Source organism: Hakea prostrata, chromosome 5 (assembly GCF_041222555.1).
Source record: "Hakea prostrata isolate BN-2017 chromosome 5, UWA_Hpros_2, whole genome shotgun sequence".
NCBI lineage: Eukaryota > Viridiplantae > Streptophyta > Magnoliopsida > Proteales > Proteaceae > Hakea > Hakea prostrata.
The window spans coordinates 12,038,153-12,060,466 of NC_142604.1; the positions used below are offsets into that span (position 1 = coordinate 12,038,153).

At 36.1% G+C, this 22,314-nt stretch overlaps 2 protein-coding genes across 2 annotated transcripts; both read right to left on the minus strand.

Moving 5' to 3' along the window:
- Positions 1 to 1,118: 1,118 nt before the first annotated feature.
- On the minus strand, positions 1,119 to 5,703 carry LOC149015162 (tubulin alpha-6 chain). The gene is made up of 4 exons (XM_089156921.1): positions 5,397 to 5,703; positions 4,066 to 4,295; positions 2,720 to 2,827; positions 1,119 to 1,633 (listed from the first exon to the last, which is right to left on the minus strand). Exons 2-4 carry the CDS (start codon positions 4,267 to 4,269, stop codon positions 1,511 to 1,513), a joined length of 435 nt encoding a protein of 144 aa, XP_089013047.1. The 5' UTR covers positions 4,270 to 4,295; positions 5,397 to 5,703; the 3' UTR covers positions 1,119 to 1,510.
- A 1,147-nt stretch (positions 5,704 to 6,850) lies between these two features.
- LOC149015163 (pyruvate kinase isozyme A, chloroplastic-like) lies at positions 6,851 to 16,483 on the minus strand. Its single transcript, XM_089155521.1, has 7 exons — positions 15,710 to 16,483; positions 15,415 to 15,502; positions 15,077 to 15,267; positions 14,159 to 14,277; positions 11,384 to 11,627; positions 8,329 to 8,563; positions 6,851 to 7,432 (listed from the first exon to the last, which is right to left on the minus strand). Exons 1-7 carry the CDS (start codon positions 16,241 to 16,243, stop codon positions 7,104 to 7,106), a joined length of 1,740 nt encoding a protein of 579 aa, XP_089011647.1. The 5' UTR covers positions 16,244 to 16,483; the 3' UTR covers positions 6,851 to 7,103.
- Positions 16,484 to 22,314: the final 5,831 nt, after the last annotated feature.

Genomic DNA, 22,314 nt, shown 5'->3' on the forward strand with positions numbered 1-22,314 from the left:
AATAAACCCACATTTCTCTCAACCAAACAAAACCCCAAAAAGGTGGGTGTAGCTCTATTGGCCGCGACATAAATGCGAACTTGATTTTCACTGTTGTTGGGGGTGGCAACTAGTAATAATATCCTCCAAACTGTAATTGTGGACAATGAAGCTGGTGTTCTCTAGGCATGTAGTATGAAGCTCCCTTGCATCCATGTGAGACCAAACTCAACCACAAAAATTTAAATGATCACAACTTGGTACCTTTTGGAATCGGTAGCTAGTATTTGTGATCACGCTTTAGGGTTTGTAGAATGTACCTTTGAACATCATGTCCGTAAGACAAATTCTTCGTGCAAATTTTTCTGATTGACTTTTTACAATCCACCCTAGAAATTCATTTTCATCCTCCCATCCTCTCCCCCTCTTGGCGGAGCTTTCTCTTCTTGCTCTACATGACTCCAATGGAAATAAAATATATATATTATTGATTGTTATCTGATCATTATTTCATTTGTTTTCCTAATAAAGTTACTTTCGTCCAAGAAATGACCAGTAACTAAGAAAATAAGAGGTTTAAGACTCAAAATTTCATTAGGGTGGAGGTTTCTCCCTAAGAATTAGTTGAGGTGCATGTAAACTAACCTTGTGGTATTTAATTTAATATATGATATTAGTTCCTATAGTTAAAAGTCTCCAATGTGTTTTACTTGTATTCTTGGCTCACTGTTGCTAACACACTCAACACACTGGTTGAGTGTCTGAGTGATGCATATTTAGTTGGGATTTGAAATCATTATCTTAGAAAGCCTTTTCAAATAAATGCATAAGTTTATATTCCACAATTGAGGCATTTGCATTGACCTTTTCTGTTTTTGTAGTAACACAAACTTTATTACCGGAACCACTGGTTGTCTTGATGGTCTTTGCATTGATCTTGAGTTTAATATCTTGAAGTCTTAAAAGCATAAAAAGGTTGATTTACTGTCAATATTTAGAATGCTGTGGACCTAATTACATGATTCTTATTAATAATAACCACAGAAGCTTTCTTCTATTTCTGGTTTTAATTTCATTCACTTCACTATAAATCTAACCAAACAGGACTTATTTTTGTCCCGTCGATCTCTGGAAAGTTAGAACATTGATCAATACATGGACTGAGCCGCAAGCTAAGCAACAAAACAGTAATTAGTGGCAAAATTTGCTGATATGTGCACCAAAAAGAGATGCAAGAAAGGAATTGGAAAAATGAATCCTAGGATATATACATGTAAAGAGCACTTGAACATAATGGCTACATAAACATGAGAACAGTATGGCTATACAGAAGTTCAGAAGAACTATAAAGGAGAGAAATAAAACAAAGATCATATGAAGGATGAAAGAAACTTCTTGCCAATTTGATAGACAAGGAAGCTGGAACCAGAGACAAGTCCCTAAAAGACAGGTCCCAGAAGGCCATGGAAATCAGTATTCGAAGAACACCAACAATTCAAAAATTCAAAGTAGTGAGGAATCATATCATTCTTCAATTTACTCGTGGGGCTGACTTTGATATCCTTTCATCTTCAAGAAGTGCATATGGATCAATGTATGGTGGGGGAGATGCAGGTGTCTTGCTTGCATCATGAACAAAACTTGGACCAAAATACTGCAAATGAACCCAGAATTAGCAAATCGAAAGAATATCAGATCAATAATAAAGTTCCAATGCAATATTTCTTTCAAATTTCTTGTTGTATTATTGTTTTTCTCCATTTCTCCCTTGTTGCTATTAAACTTTTTTTTTTTTTTTTTTTTTTTGGGGGGGGGGGGGTTGATATCACAACCTGTAAATTAAAAACCAAACTTTGCAATCCTAAAAAAGGCTTCAACAATATGAATTGACAAGTCACTCACAGCACATTATTCTTCTAACATGTCCCATGTAGATATAATAGATTCTTAAATGCAAATGTTACTTTCAAAAAAAATATATAATCACATTTTAATGAACCCTGTACCCAATTGATGTTGGCTTTCAAGAGTCAAGACTGACTGATATAATCTGTATCCAAGTCAAATTCAATATCATAAAGGTAGATTTGGATTTAACTATATCAAGACCAGATATGGAGTTTTTCAAGGGAAAGAAAGGTATTCAAGTACTTAAATGTGAGTTAACTACACAAATTATGGGCAGAACTGCAATATTCATTAATGAATCATTGGGACAAAAGCAAACAGTTGTAGAGCACTTTGAGCAAAAAGATGCATGCAATCTTCAGAATGGTGGGATATCCAGGACTTAAACTTAATGCTTTGTCATTCCAGCTATTTTCTCCTTTGACAACACAACAACATCAATATCCCATTATAATGATGGCTGAGGAATCCTCACTGGATGTCTTTGGTTGGTATCCTTGTAAATGCAATGTTGATTCCTACACATAAGTCTTTGATACTAGAACATTCACATTGTTCATGACCGCATTTAATCTAAGAAATTTGAATGTTGAATTCACAAAAGGTGCTATTTTTGAAACCCATTCATGGCATTATTTTACCTTTAATCTGTATCTGTCAAAGAATGGATCCACTGCTCTCAGATCAAAATCCAGATGTTATAGATACATGATTGAATTCAACTTGGAAAACTTTAAATAATTAGCTGAAGTGCATAAACTATTGTGGAAACACCCTAGGTGATAAAAAGATGTTTAGAGAAACTAGATAGAAGGTACCAGAAAGAACTTACAAGGTAAAGAGCAGAAAAGAATGCAACTGTAACAAGTATCAGTGGCCAAAATCCCAAAAAGAATGTTCCCCCAAGCGTTAAGAGGAGTTTAGCTCGTGGAATCAAGCCCTGAGTGAATGGACCAGGTACATATGTAAGTCAGTCTAATGTAGCTGAACCCACCACCATGAATGACAGAATTGAAACATATCAAGCATAAGCTCTAATATAAAAATTTGGAGAAAGGATCATTTTTCAGAATTAATAAAGTATAACATAACAAAACTACATAATACTCTCAAGGGGAGAAATAATAGTGAGGATTATTAACGTAACATAACATACAGGAACTTGAATTTCTGACATGGTAAATGTCACAATCTACAAAAGCATTAATAAATATTATGTGACAAGAAATATGAAATTTTAATTTAATTTTTTAATTGGAAAAAAACTAGAGAGAGTGCCAATCATTCAAGTCAAAGCATACAGATAATATTGTACAAGTTAGAGGATATTCTTTGACATGGTAGGCATTCAGCAAATGTTAATAATGTTGCAGAATTTCCTAAATCATGTTGTCTATAATAGGTGAAGCAGCATGAAAAGCAAACTGAAAAATGTTAGTTTAGAGCGGGTCTACTGATGGATGTTTTCGTATGATTATTATGACATTTTCTGCTCAAATGTAAAGAAATGCTACAATAGAAAAATTAAAATTATAAAAGTTATGAGCCAATGCGAAGAAGTATAGCCCACTTATAAGAGGGCCATGTCAAACTCATAATTTGTTAAATTCTTCAAGAGTGTACAAAAGAACCTTGGAAGAGTGTATGAAATATGAACAAAGGAGAGTGAAGGAAGAAGCTGAGGGTACTGTAAGAGGCAACCACCGACTTGAGGTTTTTTCCTGACCTCGAATTATTCACATTATAACCAACAAGAATTGATTCAGGTAGAGAGAACTAAACCGACACAAGTCAAATCAACTTGAATGTGTGTAACGCAATTCTAAGTGCTCAAATGACCCAACAGCTGTATTGCGCCAGTCAAAGTATACAATTTATGGAAGTGTGCTATTTCCATGTCTGGATATCTAATACTAGATATCAACATTTAAGACCAGTTGAGATGAAGCATGGAGACACACTATTTCAAAAGTGGTTTGTCTTTCTGATGGTAACCCACCAGAATAACCTGCTTAGAAAAGCAAACCAAAAACCAGAAGTTTCAGAGACATCATTTGGCATAAAAAAACATTTAAGAACATTTAACCGCTGAAAGCTTATGCTTCAAACAAAGCATAAATCCTGAAACAGATAATGAGACCGTTATGCAGATAATTATAGGAGGGAAGACATTTCAACCTCAAGACCTTCACTGTTTAATGCCATTGAACGCTCTCTCTGGTTGGATAGGCTTTTCTCAATATCTGATAAGACTGCATTTCTCTTTGAGAAACCTCTACCATCTTCCTCCAATTTTATCTCCTCATCTAGACCATACGTGCTTTTATTGCTGTCTTCAAGCAGTGAAGTAGGGGTCATCCCCCTTCTCTTTAGTTCTTTCATGAACAATGACTCTGGAGGTTCGTCACCTGAAAATCACTCAAAGAAAGACCAACATAAAAAATTATCCAAAATAAAAATAATAAAGATCCAAGAATTGTAGCTACTTCATTGTATTTCAATGACTGAAGCAGAAGATACCAAGAGTTCTCCAATCAATTTGATGCCAAATAGAGTTTTTAGTAGACACCATAAGCAAAGTTAAATTAGACTCCCTAGTCAATTCAAGAACCTTCAAAGCAGGCTAAAGAAAACATAACATTGCAACTGAATCCAAAAGTTGGTTGATTAGCCTAAATCTACAGCCATTTTATCATCTTTTTATATGAAATGAAATGCCTTCAAATGACAAGAAGGAAGAGTCAACCATCAGCTTAATTAATGGACTTGTTCAAACACTCTAATGATAAATAAAACAATGATAATAATATTAATAACATCCATATTATGTAATAATGTTTCAGCTTCATACCACTCTCAAACCTATACAACTCAACCAACTTAGCTTTACCCAAATTAATTGTGACGAATCTAAATTACACATGTTAATGATGGGTAACTATGCTAATTCTCCAGTGATACCTAAGAGCTATAGCATCAGAAACTCCAATATCAAAGGCTATTCAACATTAGGAGATTTTTCCAAATTTTCGTCAACATTGGTCCTCATCAAAGCGGCGGGTCTTTGCTATTCTCAAAAGCAACCTCCAACACTTCAATGTATTTGAATCATTGGAAAATAGTTTGAGAATCTTATAACCATCAAAAGATTAAGACCCAAGTACTAGCACCTAACGGGATTCAGATATGGCACAAAATGGCACTAACTTAGAAATTGATGTCATAATTTTTTAATGACCTTGGAAAATATCTGAAATTAAAAATATAAAAAAAAAAAAATTTGCGTTTCTGTTAACATTATGACAAAACCTTCCGGAACTCTTATTCATGGAATCCAGTGTACTCCACTGTTAAATCCCAGTAATAAAATCATTCTAGGTAACGGAAAGGCATATAACAATTTAAATTAGGAACTTAACTCAGGCAAAACTTCGTAAATATTAACTACAAAAAGAAATGACAAAGTTCTTACCCAAAAAAAAGAAGTGAAAAAGTCGTAACAAACTTACCACCGCTTTCGTTCTCGCCCTGTTGGAGTCGGCAACATACCCTATAATCTCCACAAACATTTGTTTTCCGACGATTCTGCAGTTTGAAAATTTTCCTCTGTGTGTAGATGACAGTTCAGATCCCGAGCAAGACCAACCAATTTTCCTGCTTGAATCCGCTGTGAAACCTTGGAAAGGAAATAAACCCGCTTTGACAATCTGTGCAGAAGCCATTATACTCTATTATCAGTACGAAAGTTTTATGTGCAGATAACCCCAAAAAAGGTAAAGAATACGCAAGTACGAATTTATGTGGGTAGATCTTTTCCTCGATTTCTAGTTTTTTTTTTTTTCGGAAAAACTCGATTTTTCTGTTTCTAGATTTACGTAGATGTGTGGAACCGCCAAAAAATTTTGACCACAAGCGGGGAAGGATGTAATTGATGTTTTTGAGTTTATTTTGCTTTATTCTTAAATGATTTCAATCCTCTCCTCACATGGAAAATGACTCATATGATTAGAATGTTTGATACGTGTCTAATTTTAAAGCAAAATCTAAATTCAAGAAGGAAATTTTCAACCTACATAATTAAATGTTTGACATTATATGAAGAGGGTTCAAGAAAATATTTGATGAAGGAAAAAAAAAACATATGATGAAATGGAGTAAGATTTATTTGAAAGAATACTTGAGAATTTTGGAATATATGGTAACGTGATAAATTTGATCAGTGATAGAGGAAAGACTGAGCTAGTGTATTAAAATCCAAGTGAAGAGGGAAATCTCACCTTTGGCAATGTCTTTTTTTTTGTTTAAAAAAAAAAAAAAAACTCACCTTTGGCAATCCTTGTGTACTTCAAGTTAAATATGATGGAAAAGCGAAACTTAGCTAAAACAAAATCCAAAACCAATATAGAACACAAGCCTAGTATGAATATAAGTTCACAAATTTTTTTGTTCCTAGTGTCAAAACCTCTTCTTTAACCCATTTACAAGTGGGAACCATTTTTTTTCTTTTTCGTCCAACAGAAATATTATAGAAAGCACTCAAGAAAAACTGCATTGGTAAAGGCTGAGAATGAAGCATCCAACATAAAGATAAGAAGGCAATTCCACCACTCCCTGAAAAGGTTAAAGGTCCCAGCAAAGACAATTTGAGTTCTGCTCTAATGAAATTAAAAACAATAGAGTCAAAGCTATTGAGTGGAAACCATTTTAACAAGTCAAAAGGTTTGCTTGGTCTTCCTTGAGCTTTTCTGGGCCGGGTCCCCAAAATAAATTGACATGGAAAAGACAGGCAAAGTATAAGTGGGTTCAAGTAGCTGATCCCAAAATGCTGCAAAAGAGCCCTGTTTTTCTTGCTTTGGTACATAATCTTCACAATCGAACAGTAACAACAGCATACCTAAACAATTTATGACATGAAACTCACAGAGAAAAGCAAAATTTTTTGAGTGCAGCAGGACGAAATGTGTGGAAGAAAGTAGAACCATCATGTTCTTAAATTTATAGTTACATTGTTTAAGGATTTGTGACTACATATGCTGTTGAAGACTGAAATTTAACACTTCTGGTAAAATCTGTAAGCTTCTGAATCCACCGCAAATTACACTACCAACCAAAAACACATCCAAGATGGTGAGCTCTCAGCCTATTCAGTATAGCATTGCTCCACCATTAGTGCAATTGCAAAATACATAACACAAGTGAGCAAACAAACAAAAGCACTACACTATAGTCCGCACCAAAATGGATTGGAATACAAAAGGGCTTGAACCCATTGTGTCAATATCTGAGACAACCAAAACCACATCCCCCTCTTTCACCATCTGTCTTGTCTTCATAATTGCAAAAGTTTCTGCAATGTTCTTTTCCATGTTATCCGATAGATCAACATGAAGAGGCACAACTCCCCAATGCAAATTAAGAGCCTTCCTGGTGCTACTTTTGTTGGTGAATGCAAATATTGGAGGATTTGGACGGTTGCGTGACAGGAGAGATGCCATATGTCCATGTTTGGTGTACACAAATATTGCATCTACTGCCAGTTTATTTGCTGCAAAAAATAAACCAAGCATAAGAATATTAACCCCAAAAGAAAAACTCCCAACACCATAGACTCGTTGAATTTGATAATTTAGAAGAAACATAGTCAACTAGAAACTCTCCACGAGTGTCCAACGTTCTAAACCACACACCAAAAAAATAAAAAAAATAAAAAAAGAAAGAAAGAAACTTAACCAGAAATATTTAAGAATTAAGAGTTCAACTAGAGCTACAAAGAAAGAAATATATTAACAGATCAGGAAATTAAGGAATAGCATGGGTCTACCCTAAAACCCTTCAACCAAATTTCTGAACATTTTTTGGGTCTAGAACTCTAGATCTACCATCAGTTCCTTCAACAACATGAATGAAAAAGAATAGCGTGTATGCTTTGGTTACTTTATCTACTGGACAGACATCTATATCAAGATGGTTGATACATTTGATCCTATCAAGTATCAACTATTCCCACTATTTGCATCAAACAATGTCTTAAAATATTATATTTGGTTTATGTCTTGTATGCATCCTCTGTTGAATAAAAAAATGCTGGCAGATCTACTATTCCCACATGAGCATGCCTCATCTATGTTTCCACCAAAAACTCATTTGAAACAACCATCCATAGTAACTAAGACCTGCCTCAATTACCACAATCAGCTCCCCCAACGAAGTTCTTACTGGAATTGTACTAAGTTTACAACTTCTACTGATTGAAAGTATTAAGCAATATAATGCAAGCAAGTCATCCTTCACTTATTATGTCAAAGATTGGTATTAGCACCAGATGTTCTATTTGCTTTTCAAGAATAACTACATTCAATTTCAACTAGCAGCATCTTCATGACTAAAACAAATGAGAGAGAGAGAGAGAGAGAGAGAGAGAGTAAGAAGAAGAAGGAATACCCATATCCACAGCAGAATTGCATATCTGCTCTGCAATCCGGTCAGGCAAAGATGATCCAAGTTGAGGCACTGAGAGAAGGCTTTGTTGATTTTCTTCACGACCCCAGAGTTCCATTCGACCACTAGCCACTCGCAAAACAGACAGCGCCTTCTCTCCAAATAACCCAATTGCTGACTCTCCAGATAACATCAAGGCATCAGCATATTGCCTTACTGCCTCTGAAACATCTGCAACCTTGTTACAACAAAAGCAAGTTGCATTTAGAAAATGAAAGTTTCTTCACATTTCTTTTAATTGACATCCCACTTGAAAAGTTCCATATGATTTTATCTAACAGTAAAGAAGGAAATCACGTAAACACCATGAGAGGCAGCAATCAAAAAAGAAAAAAAAATTCAGAGAACTTCTAAACAAGACACATAATTCACTGATCAATAAAGGGGGATGGATACCTTGAGGACCTAGGGTCAACTGCAAGACAATCACCAAATTAAATTGCACATCATGGAAGAAGAAGAATATCCTCAAAGAAGAAAACTGAAATAAGAAAAAACCATGTGCACCAATGGAACATGAGTGGGTCCACTAGATAGCTCATAATGAACCCTAGGACCTTGCATTGCTTGTAAATAAACTGTAGCCTTAATTGTAATTCTTTTAGGAGTTTGAAGCTTCTGATGACAAGAACCCTGATGATGGAAAACTGGCACTCGCAAGATAAGTACCAAAAGAATAAGTTTAAGAAGCTTTTATAATATGATAAAGCCTGATCTGTATGAAACTAAACCTTACTGATCTACCTTCTATATCTTCAGTTTTCTTGCATCATGCAGGTTCATGTTTACATTTATAGTCCATTTTGGGATTCAACTTCGAGAGAGAGAAATAGGCACAATTTCGTTCTTCCAAGAACTCTTGAGTCCCTACTTTCTAGTTTATCAAATCTTATACATTACTTTTGTTTCAAACCCTGTTTCACACAATATTTAGGGTTCAGTAGGAAGCATACTCAAAAAACAACCAAACACTTGAAAATCCATTCTATTTAACTATGATCATCAATTAGAGAAAAAAATGTAGGAAGTCCCTGTCTGGCTGCTACTTACTGCACCATGGACGTTGATGATTGATCTCAATCATACAGGATATAGCCCACATACATAGGTTTCTACAGCTTTTAAAAAAGAAGGCTACAGTGCATGAAGCACCAGCTACTGCAGGGTCTAGGTAAGGCAAATATAGATGGCCTTATCCCCTGCTTTCCTCTTGAGGCTGTTTTCAATTTTTGAGCCTGCATCCAACAGATTGCAGTAATAGTCCAAGGCTCACTTCCTGGTCTCTTCCATTGGTATTTAAATAAGTCACTCCCCCCAACCCCCAAATGGTTGACCTAAGGGGGGGGGGGGAAAAAAGAAGAAGAAGAAGAAGAAGTTAGGAAAGGAGTAGCATAACTGTCCATTATATCTGACACATGGCAGTCACTAGGCAACTCAAATCTGGCTCGGATAGGCTCACAGTCTCCAATCTATCTATAAAAGTTTAGCCTATTATGAGCTTTAAACACAAAGAGAAGTAAGTTCAAAATGGATAAGAAATCAAAGGCATGTCCTAACAGATACTTAGGAAAATACTAGAATATTTCCATTCAAGTTGGCCACGTAATTGAGTTTGACAACCATATTTCAATGTGGCTAAACTAGTGTGGACCCTATCTATGTCATAGAGAGTTGCCAAACCATCTTCCATATAGCTCAAATTGGTTTGGGTCAACAGAACTGGATCAGAGTCCTAAAACCGAGTTTCAATCAAATCCAGGAGGCAGATACCCACACCAGACAAAGAAAGTACTCTCTCACTAAAATATAATTAATAATAGAATAAGATGATAATAATGATAGTTGGAACAATAATGACTAGTGAAGAAAGTCCCAGGATCAGCTCAATGAGGAAAGGCCTCCTACCTAGTTTCTGCCACACAATGGGTCGATCCGGCTATTCCCAACACTTTCTAGATGGGGCTGTCTGGGTTTGTCATGAAAGTATGTGGTAATGTCCAATACAAATTGGACATATATAAATTTAATCATCTAATCCTGCATATTGCTATTTGTTTCCACCACTGTTTTCCAAGGGTTGAGACATTAAACTTTGGGAAGAGCAGTCGGGGATGGATGATTAATTACATTATCAATGGTAAAAAGCCAAAAAACCCACTAATTACAAGCATAACATAAATGCCACATGAAAGGTATTAGGTTGTCAAAGAAGCCCTTCCATGCAGAAGTATTGTCTAAATAAAATACTTACTACTCATCAGAAGCCACATACTCTTTTAAGTAACTCAAATGTTTCTTTATGTGACCATTTCTCTTATATCAAGCTATTTATCCATGAACTTGAGGTACCTTCTCAAAGTCACATAGATAGAAATAAAAGAAAATGTGTGATCCTAAAGAGGTTCTGTTGTAAAACATTTTCCTTAACCAGTATTCTTCCTTCATCATTGTACTCACTTTTTTTTTTTTTCCAATCCACAGTGTGGTCCTAAAAATCAAACTGAATTTAGATTTTCCATTTTAGTTAATTTCATTTAGAAATCAAATTAACTCAGAGGTGAAAGCGAAGTTGCTTTGAAACTAAAGAATCTCCCCCCTCTCACCAGAAGGCCAAAACCAAACAGGGGGTCAGCTTTTTTTGGTTTCTCATTAGAAACCAATAACTAGGATGCCACTCTATCTGGGCATCTGGAACAGCAGGATATGTGACGGTCCTCTGGACCATGCTGTCCCATTTTTAACAACAATGACTGTATCCACACCTCAAATATAGAAGTATAGACACATAAAAGGCTCATAGGAATCTTCCTTGGTTAATTTGAACTCATAATATTTCCTCATGCTGGCGTTCTTTTCCTACCATTTGGCAACAGAAAAGGCTACACAGCAGTATTCATGCCAAGAATGTAAAACATGATTTGTTCATAAAGTGAATCATTGCTTGAATTATTCATATAGTTGAGCATTTGTCTTAATTGAGTACTGTATTCTAGAGTACCTCAGCACGTGTTGGGGTTGGATATTCAACCATTGACTCGAGGAGTTGAGAAGCTATAATCACTGGCCTATTTAGTTTCCTACAAACAGAAGTTATCTCTTCTTGGACTGTCGGTATCTGTTCAAGTGGAATTTCAACACCAAGATCACCACGTGCTACCATGATGCCATCAGAAGCTTCTACGATACTCTCCAAATTCTTAAGAGATTCCAAGCTCTCAATCTTGGCCAAAACTTTTATGAACCTGTGAAAAGAGTAAACTTTACCTCATTTGAATGTTCAACAAATTAAAATGACATTTACAAGCACTGTCAATCCATGTAAAAAGTGTTCAACATAGATGAATTTACTCATCCGAGTCAGACAACATCTGATATTAAAGGAAACACTTTCAATTCAGTAAATTTTACCTCATTTGAATGTTCAACAAATTAAAAGGACATTTACAAGCACTGTCAATCCATGTAAAAAGTGTTCAACATAGATGAATTTACTCATCCGAGTCAGACAACATCTGATATTAAAGGAAACACTTTCAATTCACAAGATCGATTATTTGGTTTGATTACTGCAACGAGTGGATCTTGTAACTGCTACAAAACTTTTCCCAGTGATAAGATTTAAAAACCAAGAACCTGATATAGGATCCGGCCTCCATTGATTCTGATTTGAATCAGATCAGAATTGGCAAGAACCCTGGAAATTTGAATCAGGAAGAAGTGGAGGTTTCCTAGAATATGTGAAATTTTCTTTTAAATTAAAAAAAAAAAAAATGTAGATCTTATTACAAGTAGCTCCAACAGTGAAAATCCGAGTTCATAGTCAATTCCCCCCAAAAAAAATGTAATTATCGGCATGAATCTCAGAATTGGGGTTAGTCAATTTGACTCAAAATCTGCAAATTTCATGATATTTCCTGACTGGAAAAAAAGGCCAACAATGAAAACCACAAAGTTCATGCCAAAAACAAACCAAATTGCAGTAATCAACCCAAAATTCGGCAAATTTCACTGATTACTTTCCTATTTCTTAAACAATGCCCAGGGGGAATATACATAAACCAAGGAAGTTATGTGAGAGACTACAAGTCATGTTCACATTTCATAAACAAAGACAAGATAGCCCTAAGATGAAACAAAATGGTTTTCTGCAATACATAAGAATAGTCTATGGAGGATCATCTAAAGTACAGGCCACAAGAACCAGACAAACAAACAGAATTTTTTTCATTTTGCCCACTTAAGTTGGGCCCAAAGGCCCCAAACTCTTGTTTAAGTGGCATGTTGCCGAATCAAGTGAACTTGAAATATTACAGGTTACCCACTATTACGTTTCTGTTAACTTTGAGATTGAAATGACCATTTTGCCCGTGGGTGAAGGGAAATATAAGTTTTTTTTTTTTTAATTTTACAAAACCTCACTCAATTTTCTTAAATTTACAAAAAAAAAAAAAGGGGCTTGAACTTTGAATCAGTTTCTGCATTGATCAATTAAGTGCAGAAAAAAGCCTAGAACTCTATCTTGATTGGGGGAACATAATGGGGCTCGAACTCTGCGAAAGATCATCCTCTAGTGGACTGAGTTCTCCTGATATTTCTGCCTCTCTCAAGAAACCCAAACCCTAGATCTTCAATTTCTGGTGTCTGATGTTTCTGAGAGAATCTGTTCTCTCTCGCTCTATTTTTTATTTTCTTCTCTAGATTGATTATAGGGCCAGATGCCCTCAAAAGAGGAAAAAACCTAAAAGAAACTCTCCCAGACTCCTCCCATATCATCATCACCCACAAATCTCTCTGATTTCTTTTATGTTAATTATATAGCAACATATTTATCCAATTAGGATGCAGCTGTTCAGTCTGAAAACCGGGTGAATCTGAAAATTGGATGATATGCGTATAAAAGTTATAACTCAAGAAAGGGGGATTCGGGATTTAACGGATGTAACCATATAAAACTTCCTTCCCTTTCTTTGTTATTTTTTCAATCCGTTTGTTTGAATCTGTGATATACGTGATCTTGAAGATGATCAAAGAGGCGTTTGGGTCAGTGATGGTAGAGGTGGCTGCATTTGATAGGCTGGATTTCACAGAGGGCTAACGGAACAAGATTGAGATAGGGTATGGGAAGACAAATGCCGCTGGTAGTTTGAAACGGTGGTGGGTATTTTTCCGGCCAGGGAGTTTGTTTGTAAACACCATTTCAGAGAGAGAGAGAGAGAGCAAATCAGAGCTCAACAGCTCAGATGAGTCAGTGAACCCAAGGTCCTTTTCTGTAAATTTAAGAAAATTGAGTGAGGTTTTGTTAAATAAATAAAAAAAAAAAAACATATATTTCCCTTCACCCATGGGCAAAATGGCCATTTCAAAATCTGAAAGTTAATAGAAAAGTAACAATAGGTAATTTGTAATATTCCAAGTTCACCAAATTGAGCAACATGTAATATTGGCCACTTAAGTGGGAAACAAGAGTTTGGGCCCAACTTAAGTGGGAAAAATGAAAAAACTCCAACAAATATGATAAAAACCAAGAAATAAAGAACACTTAGTAAAGAACATGAGGAATTCTATTCCTAAGATGATTTAGATTAAAACAAATTGAATTTGACATGTCTACACAGATCACAATATTAAAGCACTAATACAGAACCAGAAATATACATCCCTCCACATAAATTGAATATATGGACATCATGCTACCATATCTAAAGCCAAGAATGATGTTGCCTAATTGAAATTCATGGAAGTAAGGATATTTTGAGTAAATGTTTTTCCTTACTCTGATGATTTTGTGGAAAGGTGTCTCTTTAGTTGTTTGATATCGTTCGCATCCTTTACAAATGACAATGCAATAAGGTCGACTCCTTCAGATATCCCAAACTCGATATCAGCCCAATCCTATCAATCATACAGAATAAATTTAACAATGGTTCTTGGAAAATAAAAGAAACAATTAAATGTTGCAGATTAATATAACAGAAGTAAATCAAATAAATCAGACTAAGTACCAGAACTTAAGGTGGTGGGAGAAAAAGCTACATAGATTAAATGCTTAACAATAATATAGCTGGGGAACGCAAGATGTGCAAGCACGAGGAAGAAAAAGGATTCCCTGCTACTGCCTATAAAATTCTAAAAAGTGATTGACTAAAAAAGGATGAAATATTCAGTGCACAATGAAAAGTAAGTGTTATTCCAATAGTGTTGTAATAAGAAGGAAAAATATGTGCAAACTAGATAATATCAAACAAAATTGCAACTTTGGAAATTTGGAATACTTCAGACCTAAGCATTTCAGTTGTCCAAGTTTTGTTTGAGGAAGAATCTAACTTGGATCAGTGCATGGAAATCTAACATGGTCTTCTTTTCGTTCTTTCTTTCTTCTTTTTGGGGGGTGTGCGTGTTTGGGAAAATGGAAGGCGCATGGGATGGCAAAAATGAAATGAGACCAAGGGCAACACAATGTGTCTAGGAGGATTTCGCTTTAGATACCAATAGGTAAATAGATCAAGTCCTCCAGTCAGTTGGCAATCAAAGAAACAACGTTCTTGAAATCGTAAACTTAGTTCATAGTACCATATAAAACCTCAAAAGCAAGACAAGGACCATAAAAATTGTCATGATACAGTAAAAATTAATAAGGCTTCTCAATCCTCGAAAGTCCCATTGCACAAACAAAAGTTCTATCGGAGATCACCTTTGGTGATAGAGTAGGAAGTCCGTACTGACTCCCCACAAGTTTTCCTTCTCTCCAGAAACTCAACTTTGCCCTGGGTAGGAGAAGGCCAGGGTCTGTGCACCTGCAGCGCAGATCATTCCCAACTTTCTCAAGAACTTCAAAGCTTGCCATTCCTCCATCAATGACAATCTCATCACCAATAGTTATACCTGCCAGGCATTCATTTTGAAATAAATCAAACAAGCAGAACTGTTAGTAAGAGTGAAAAGAGGAAAATTTGCAAGTGGATAGCATGTTGGATTGCCTCTTCCCAAATTTAGTTATCCCAAAAAAATATGAACTTCCTGACTTCATACCTTCAGAAAATCCTTCATAATTGGCTTTAACTGTTAGTGGACGAGATCCCTCAAATTTTTGGGTGGTAAATAACCAGACAGACCCATCCTATCGATCCAAAATTCAGCAAAGAAAAGAAATTTCAGATCAAAACCGCATTTTTATAGCGCTTAAACCGTTACAAGTGTATGCCAGTCATTCAACATATAATTGAAGAACTCAGCCAGCGCAGCTTTTTTCTTTTTTTTTTTTTGGCCCAAAAAGTTATTCTGATAGAGAATAAAACAAGTCCCAAGAATCTTGCAAGGAATGTACCTCAGCTTTGACAGAGGAATCGCCTCCGTGATCAACCATATGCATCTGAATACCTTCAATGTCAATCATCAAAGAAACGCAAAACCCCTTTTCTTCGTTCAACCTTTTAATGTTCCTAATAACATCCCGATGCCACTCCTGTGTATTGTGACACATGTTAAGCCTTGCAACATTCATTCCTCCTAAAGCTAGCCTTTCCAAATTCTCAAAACTGCAGCAAGCCGGACCGATTGTACAGACGAGTTTAGTTTTCCGCAGACCCATAAACCCCTTCTTCATCAACTCTGCCTCAGACACCAAGTCAAATCCTAAAGGCGCTCCCACCAGTTCAGAAGAACGAGCCACGTTCCCCAAATCAACTTGCATCGTTGATCGAACTTGCATCAAAGTCCCAACCCTAGATTTTGCTAGAGCAGATGGGGTTTTAGCAGTAAGAACTGAAACACCAAAAGATTGGTTCTTCAAGGGAACGTCATTCTGCCTCTTACTGAAGATCTCACGAGACAGAGCTATTGAATTGCTCGTAGCAGCCATTGCGATTGTGTCACAGTATGCTACAGCTTCTTGCTACTGATTTGGGTAGAAAGCAAGAGACAGCAATCAGGGTTTGAGCAATAGCTTCAAGAACACTGACTTGTTGGGCTGTTATATGGTTGGGATCTCCGCTCTCCGCCCACAAGATCCAACTGAGGCTGTGGGAGACGAATCGATGTTTTCGAGGGCAGCCGTGATATTAATCTTATATAGTTGAGGTTGACCTGTAAAGTGACAATTGAAATCCCTCGTGTTCAGATTTCATTTCTCACTTCAAGCGTCAACCACTGTTGCAAGCCTTCAAATATTTGAAATGGTAGGGTTTGAAAAGGCGGGTTCAAAATTAACCGTTAGTTAACTCCTCTTCCACCCAGGACCATTGTTTGTTTTTCTTGTCGACACCACCTTGATGCGAGGTCAAGCTTACCTAAAAATATGAGGCAAGAATTGATTTCCCTCGTGGCTTACGGAAATTGCTTCAGTCTACTGTCATTTAAAATTTTGGATCGTTGGATCCAAAATTTCTGTCAAATATCAATGGTTGAGACCGAGATTTCGATCCAGCGGGCAAAAATATTTAGCTTCACAGGGAGCACATTAAATGCACAGGATTGAAGCAAGGTTTGAGGTTTAGGGCAAAGTCTATCTACCTCTTGAAGATGTAATCGGTGTACTTAACATGTCCCTAACCAACCTCAATTCTAAAAGAGGGAGCAAAATGGAAAAGATTAGTTATTTGACTCTTCTTGGTAACATATATTAGAATTCTTTTAATTATTAACTTTGAGGGGTTGCTCAATTGGCAAAAGACTAATGCCTCTATATAGGAGGACATAGTTAGAATTCCCTAGGGGCAAAGACGAAGCTCAGCCTTATATTTAAATTTAAATGTAACAGCTACCCTCTGATGAGTAGTCCAGATTTGCATAAACTAGCCCAGACGACTCTCAATTCTAAGAAAATAATAATAATATTTCTCTATTTTTGTTGAAGGTTGAGGGTTATCATCTTGTTGAGTATGCAGTGGACAAATTTCTCATCAAATTCATGAATGCCTGCAGAGACTTGAATGTAGTGCTTTCCTCTCAACCATGGCCCTACAGGAACCATTTGGTCATTCTACAACCTTGGAAGTTGGAACCAGACTCTTCCACCTAGCACTACCTCATTCCCAAGGCATTTTATGGGTTTAGATAAATAACCTTCACAGTAATAAATCTGGTGTCCGTCAAATTTGTGATGTTTTCACAACAAGGAGTAATTTGTGATGTATCTGGTGTCCGTCAAATCCAACCTATTAATCTGCCAGTAATAACAGATTTCAGCATCTGCAAAATGATAAAACCAATTAGAATTTCTCATCCTAATGCTCACATACAATACAGATTTGTGATGTTGATTAAGAGACAGAAAACATGGAATCAGATTGGAAGAAACTCAAATCAGACCGTAAATTTTTATAGGTTATGATGGCTAACAAGGAAGAGTCATCAAGAGAGAAGTGCAGGTCTATTATCTCAATTGTTGAGCGATTGGTCAAATCTAGACTCAAAAAGAGCTTAAAGCTAACATTCGATCCCGTAGATCATCTCTTGTTTTCCTTTAGAATGTAACTATGCGAAACAGGAATGAAGCCAGTACAGAATATGTTGGTGGATTCATTCAACAAATTTGCAAGATCAAATCTGTTCATGGATCAAGCAGAAGCCTAAAAGACATACTGAGGTAAGAAATCAAATCCTCCATTTAATCAACTTATGGCTAATATGGAATATTTCTTTCAATAATGCTGCTTCCGGTAGAAACATCCAGTCTCCAAATCACTCATGGTGGGTGGCAAATGCCATAGCTTCAAATCACCTCAAGACAACTCAATACTGGGCTTCGATAAAGAAAGCCCAATTGGCCCATTATAATACTGGGCCGGAATACCATATCCCGTATATCCAGACACAACTCAATGCAGCTCGAGGGAATCAAGGGACGCGGCATGCCTCAGCTGTGAGGACGAGAGAGACAAGTATTTGAAAATATCTACAAGACCACCAAAGAATTAGTTTGTTGGCGATGACCAACATCTCTTAGTGAAGAAGTCGGGGTACGATTCTTCATGATAGTATATTTAAATTTACTTTGAAGACGTAGTTAACATGTTTTGTGAGTGATAAATGATAATCCTTACCTCTACGGCCCCTAACCACTTGACGCCGTGCATGACTCATGGATTTCTCACATAAATTATTGATCTGCTAATCGTCTGGCTGATTTGTTAGCCAAGAATGTCTATTGTTTGGACTTGTCTAAAGTTTGGTGGTTACATCCACCAAGTTGGATTCTGCGTTTTTCCACGTCACACAGAGCCAAAAAGAACCAAAGAGAAATGAGAAAAATCTGGGCAGGAGGTAAATGTTTATCCATTAAATTATTCTAAGGAAATGAATGCGCCTAGCTAATCATTGGCCACCACTAGTACCCACCACAAGAACATATGGTGGTGCTTATGTGGCATCTCCAGCCTTAGATATGGTCGGTTAAACTTCTCTATTTTTCTGTTTTTGATGAAAAAATAAAATTCATCCATTAAGATTTCCAACAATTGCATAACATCTAGGTGATGTGTATTCTTTGGATCCACCACTCCAAGTTTGATGTGTTGGTCCCCTCCTTTTCAACACAGTTATGATTACATCAGTGAGATTCTTACTATCTATTAGAATTAGAATCCCAGAGGCACCGTATAGACAGACCAATATCAAACAATATCACACAGGTGACAATCGATCTTGTTGAATAACCACCACTTCCTCCCTTTCCATTACAACGATCTCACTAGACATAGAATCACAAGGTAATATACTCTTATATGTAAAGCACTTACCCATATGAAATAGAAGGAGCGCAAACAAAACAAGATGAATTAGAATAGGGTGAGTTGAAGCATACGAACAATACTTTTTCTTAAGGTATTTGAAAGCCCCCTTAAGTTGAGGCCGGATTTGACATTGGCGTCTTCACCTCCAAGTACAAAAACTCCTTTAGATTTGATGGCTAGCACTCCAATAGATTCTACTTGCAGAGGAGATACGAATGTAGTATACAACAAAAAAAGGGAAGAAAGTAAAACAATAATATTTTTCACTTTTCAGAATATGAAAATTTATTCTTAAAAATCAAAGAACAAACTCTTGTTTTAATTTCTCATTTATACTCTTAAAACTCGTGTGGACACCAACTTAAGAGAGTGGCATGTTTTCGTAAGGTCAACTTTGAAGGGAAAGAGTTGTGACTGATTGTACAATCACCTCCCCATAACAAATCCCAAAAATGGATTTTCTAGATCATAATCCATGATTTACGACCCACGTTTCATAATAGACATTTAATATTATTTAATTAATGTTATAATGTTTCATGGCCTAGTCAAACTAAGGTCCATAGACCACAGCCTCAGCCACGCCCGACTTGGCCCAGCTCAACGCATGCACGTGATTCATATTTAACTCTCTACCGGCATACACTCACTTAGGAATAGTCAATGTATATATAATCGATATTATCATTAGCTCCATTTAATGTGAGACTAAACAAATATAGTAAATTAAGTTACTTTATATATGTCGAATTGCCAAAATCCTTAGATTAAAATCTTTACATCCAAAAGAGTCCTATAGAAGTAAGAATCAAACAAAAGTCCTTAATTCTATGAACCCCTATAATTGTGGTCAATAGGCGTCGGAGAGCACAGAGAGCTAGCTCCTGGTCAGGAAAAATAATCCAGACTCGCTTAATTGTGTTTTAAAGTGACTAATGACTCATCCCTCTAAAAAAAAACTCCATTACTGTTAGGTTTTTTATTAAAATCTATATTATCTATATATTAAGTTTCAAAATTAGTTTTTGCATTTCTTTTATTTAATTGTTTTGTTTGTGTGTGGGACCCTTGAGGTAAGGGTGGTAATGAGGCACCATGAGTTAAGGAGGCCCTTCATGACCTTGGTTAAAGGAGGCCCTTCATGGCTTTGGTTATGAGGCTCTTCATGACATTGGTCATGGGTCTTAAAGGTCTTGATCATGGTGATGAGGTGGGCTAACTTGAATGGTGGAATTACTCAAATTCTAACTCTTGACCTTTATTTCTCATTTCAACTTCATGACCATTCATGGCCATTACCATGAGTGGGGGTTAAGGTCTTTGAATGGGTTAAAGCCTATTCATTCCAAAGAAGTGAATATGAGAGTAAATTCCCCAAGTAGTGGGGAGGTTAGGTCAAGGGGGTTTATTCACATTAGTGGAGGAGGGACAAACCATTGATTCTCCATTAGTGGAGAATTGATTCTCCCCTTGTGGGGAGGTGTGGTTTGGGCCTATATAAACCCAACCCTTCCTTGCATTTTGTGTGCTATTGTGACTCTCCTCACTCACATTATTTGTTTTACAAAGTTCATTTCTTTCTTGAGTTGTCTAAGTGTTGTGCTCTAGCTTTTGGCTCCTTTAAGGGACTAGAAGAACTACCCCATCTTCTAGTTGGAGGTTGCTTTATCTTGGAGGTGGTGGTGCGAAGAACCCTTGGTAGTAGGGTGCATCAATTACCTTAAAGACAGCATCAAGGTGTGACTCAACCTCATCAATCAGTGGTTCGTTCGGTTGCTACTTCAAGCTCTTCAAATTTGCTAAAGACGATCTTCATCTCTCAATTGTATTGCGATTTCATCTTTGTATGTTTGAAGAATTTGTAATACAATTACCCCAACAAGTACCCTAATCCCATGGCCCCTGTAATTGTGGTCAATAGCCGTCGCTCGTCGGAGAGCACAGAATGCTCCCTATCGAGAGATGATCCAGACTTAGTGTCTTAAAGTGACTAATGACTCCCCCCTCCAAAATATCAAATCAATAACAACAAAACTAGAACAGTGGAAGCAAACCAGAATGTACTTTAGTCTTTAGACTTAATAACTCTAAGTCTCATAAACTAATAGTAATATCTGTATGGTACCCTTTTTCCTTTTCACTTTTGTCTTTTTGTGGGTCTAAGATATAGAAAATAGAGAGCCTGTTGGGATTGAAATATTTGAATTGTTGCTTTCCAAACCAACATTTTCAATCTTTCGTCGTATGCTGAAATTTTTTTCATTACTACAATTTAATGCCCTTTGAGGTCTTGACATGTATGTTTAATATATGTGTAGTTTACAATAAAAAATAAAAAGAATATTCGAATTAGTTAGTTAGAATCAAATTATTAAACTCATCACCAGTCTTCCACGATTGGCTAAGGTATCACTTTAAGAAATTGTGACTCATAATCCAGTATCTCACGAAATTATATTCTTAAAAAGCTTAGTTAGGCTTCTTACTCCTTTTTAGATCTTGGCTAAAAGGGCCAATCTATCATGGAAATTATTGTTTGGTTCACTTTCGCTTCTTATTTGATGACGAAATGTATTGATCAATACAAGTTATAATCGTCTTTTTCACTAAAAATATCTTATGTATCTTCATATAAAAATCATAACTTTCTAGGTAAGGAGACATAACTAGGCTATGTCTTCTTTCCTTACAATTCATGATATAAAAAAAAAAAATTCGCGTGCATTAACTTAAAATATTTCATACATTTTATGTATTATTGTTTATGTGAAAGGTGACATGTCACAAAAAATATCATTTCTTTTAACGTTGAATTTAAAAGAGTTTCATTAGTTTTCCCAAATTACAAATATACCATCTAAGCCTAGACACTGAAAGATGACGTTTCTCACGGAAAATTCTTATCTTGGAAAATCTAGAAGTGTTTCTCATAAGCCAAACAGATTTTCAATGCATAAATAAAAAGGTAAAAATAATAAAATAGTCACATTGTAATACATTTTCTCTCCACACGCTAAATGAACATAGAAAATGGGTGAAAGTAACATATGAATGATTTATTTCAACTTATTGTGGTTTTCAATCTCTATCTTACTATACATGCGTATGAACATAGATGTGGTCTTCAATTTATTTTTATTTTCATGCGAAAGAAAAGATTTGATGCAACCAATAAACAAGGCAGCAATGGCATATTCAA

Bases quoted from the DNA above. Each gene is read 5' to 3' on its own strand.
- LOC149015163 (XM_089155521.1), bottom strand. From the start codon at position 16,243: ATGGCTGCTACGAGCAATTCAATAGCTCTGTCTCGTGAGATCTTCAGT. The intron at 14,278-15,076 runs GTGATCTCCGAT...TATGATTGATAG, and splicing joins TTCCTACTCTATCACCAAAG to GATTGGGCTGATATCGAGTT. The intron at 11,628-14,158 runs GTAAGGAAAAAC...CTCTTTTCACAG, and splicing joins CTTTCCACAAAATCATCAGA to GTTCATAAAAGTTTTGGCCA.
- LOC149015162 (XM_089156921.1), bottom strand. From the start codon at position 4,269: ATGAAAGAACTAAAGAGAAGGGGGATGACCCCTACTTCACTGCTTGAA. The intron at 2,828-4,065 runs GTTGAAATGTCT...CCATTCACTCAG, and splicing joins TAAACAGTGAAGGTCTTGAG to GGCTTGATTCCACGAGCTAA. The intron at 1,634-2,719 runs GTAAGTTCTTTC...GTTCATTTGCAG, and splicing joins TCTTTTCTGCTCTTTACCTT to TATTTTGGTCCAAGTTTTGT.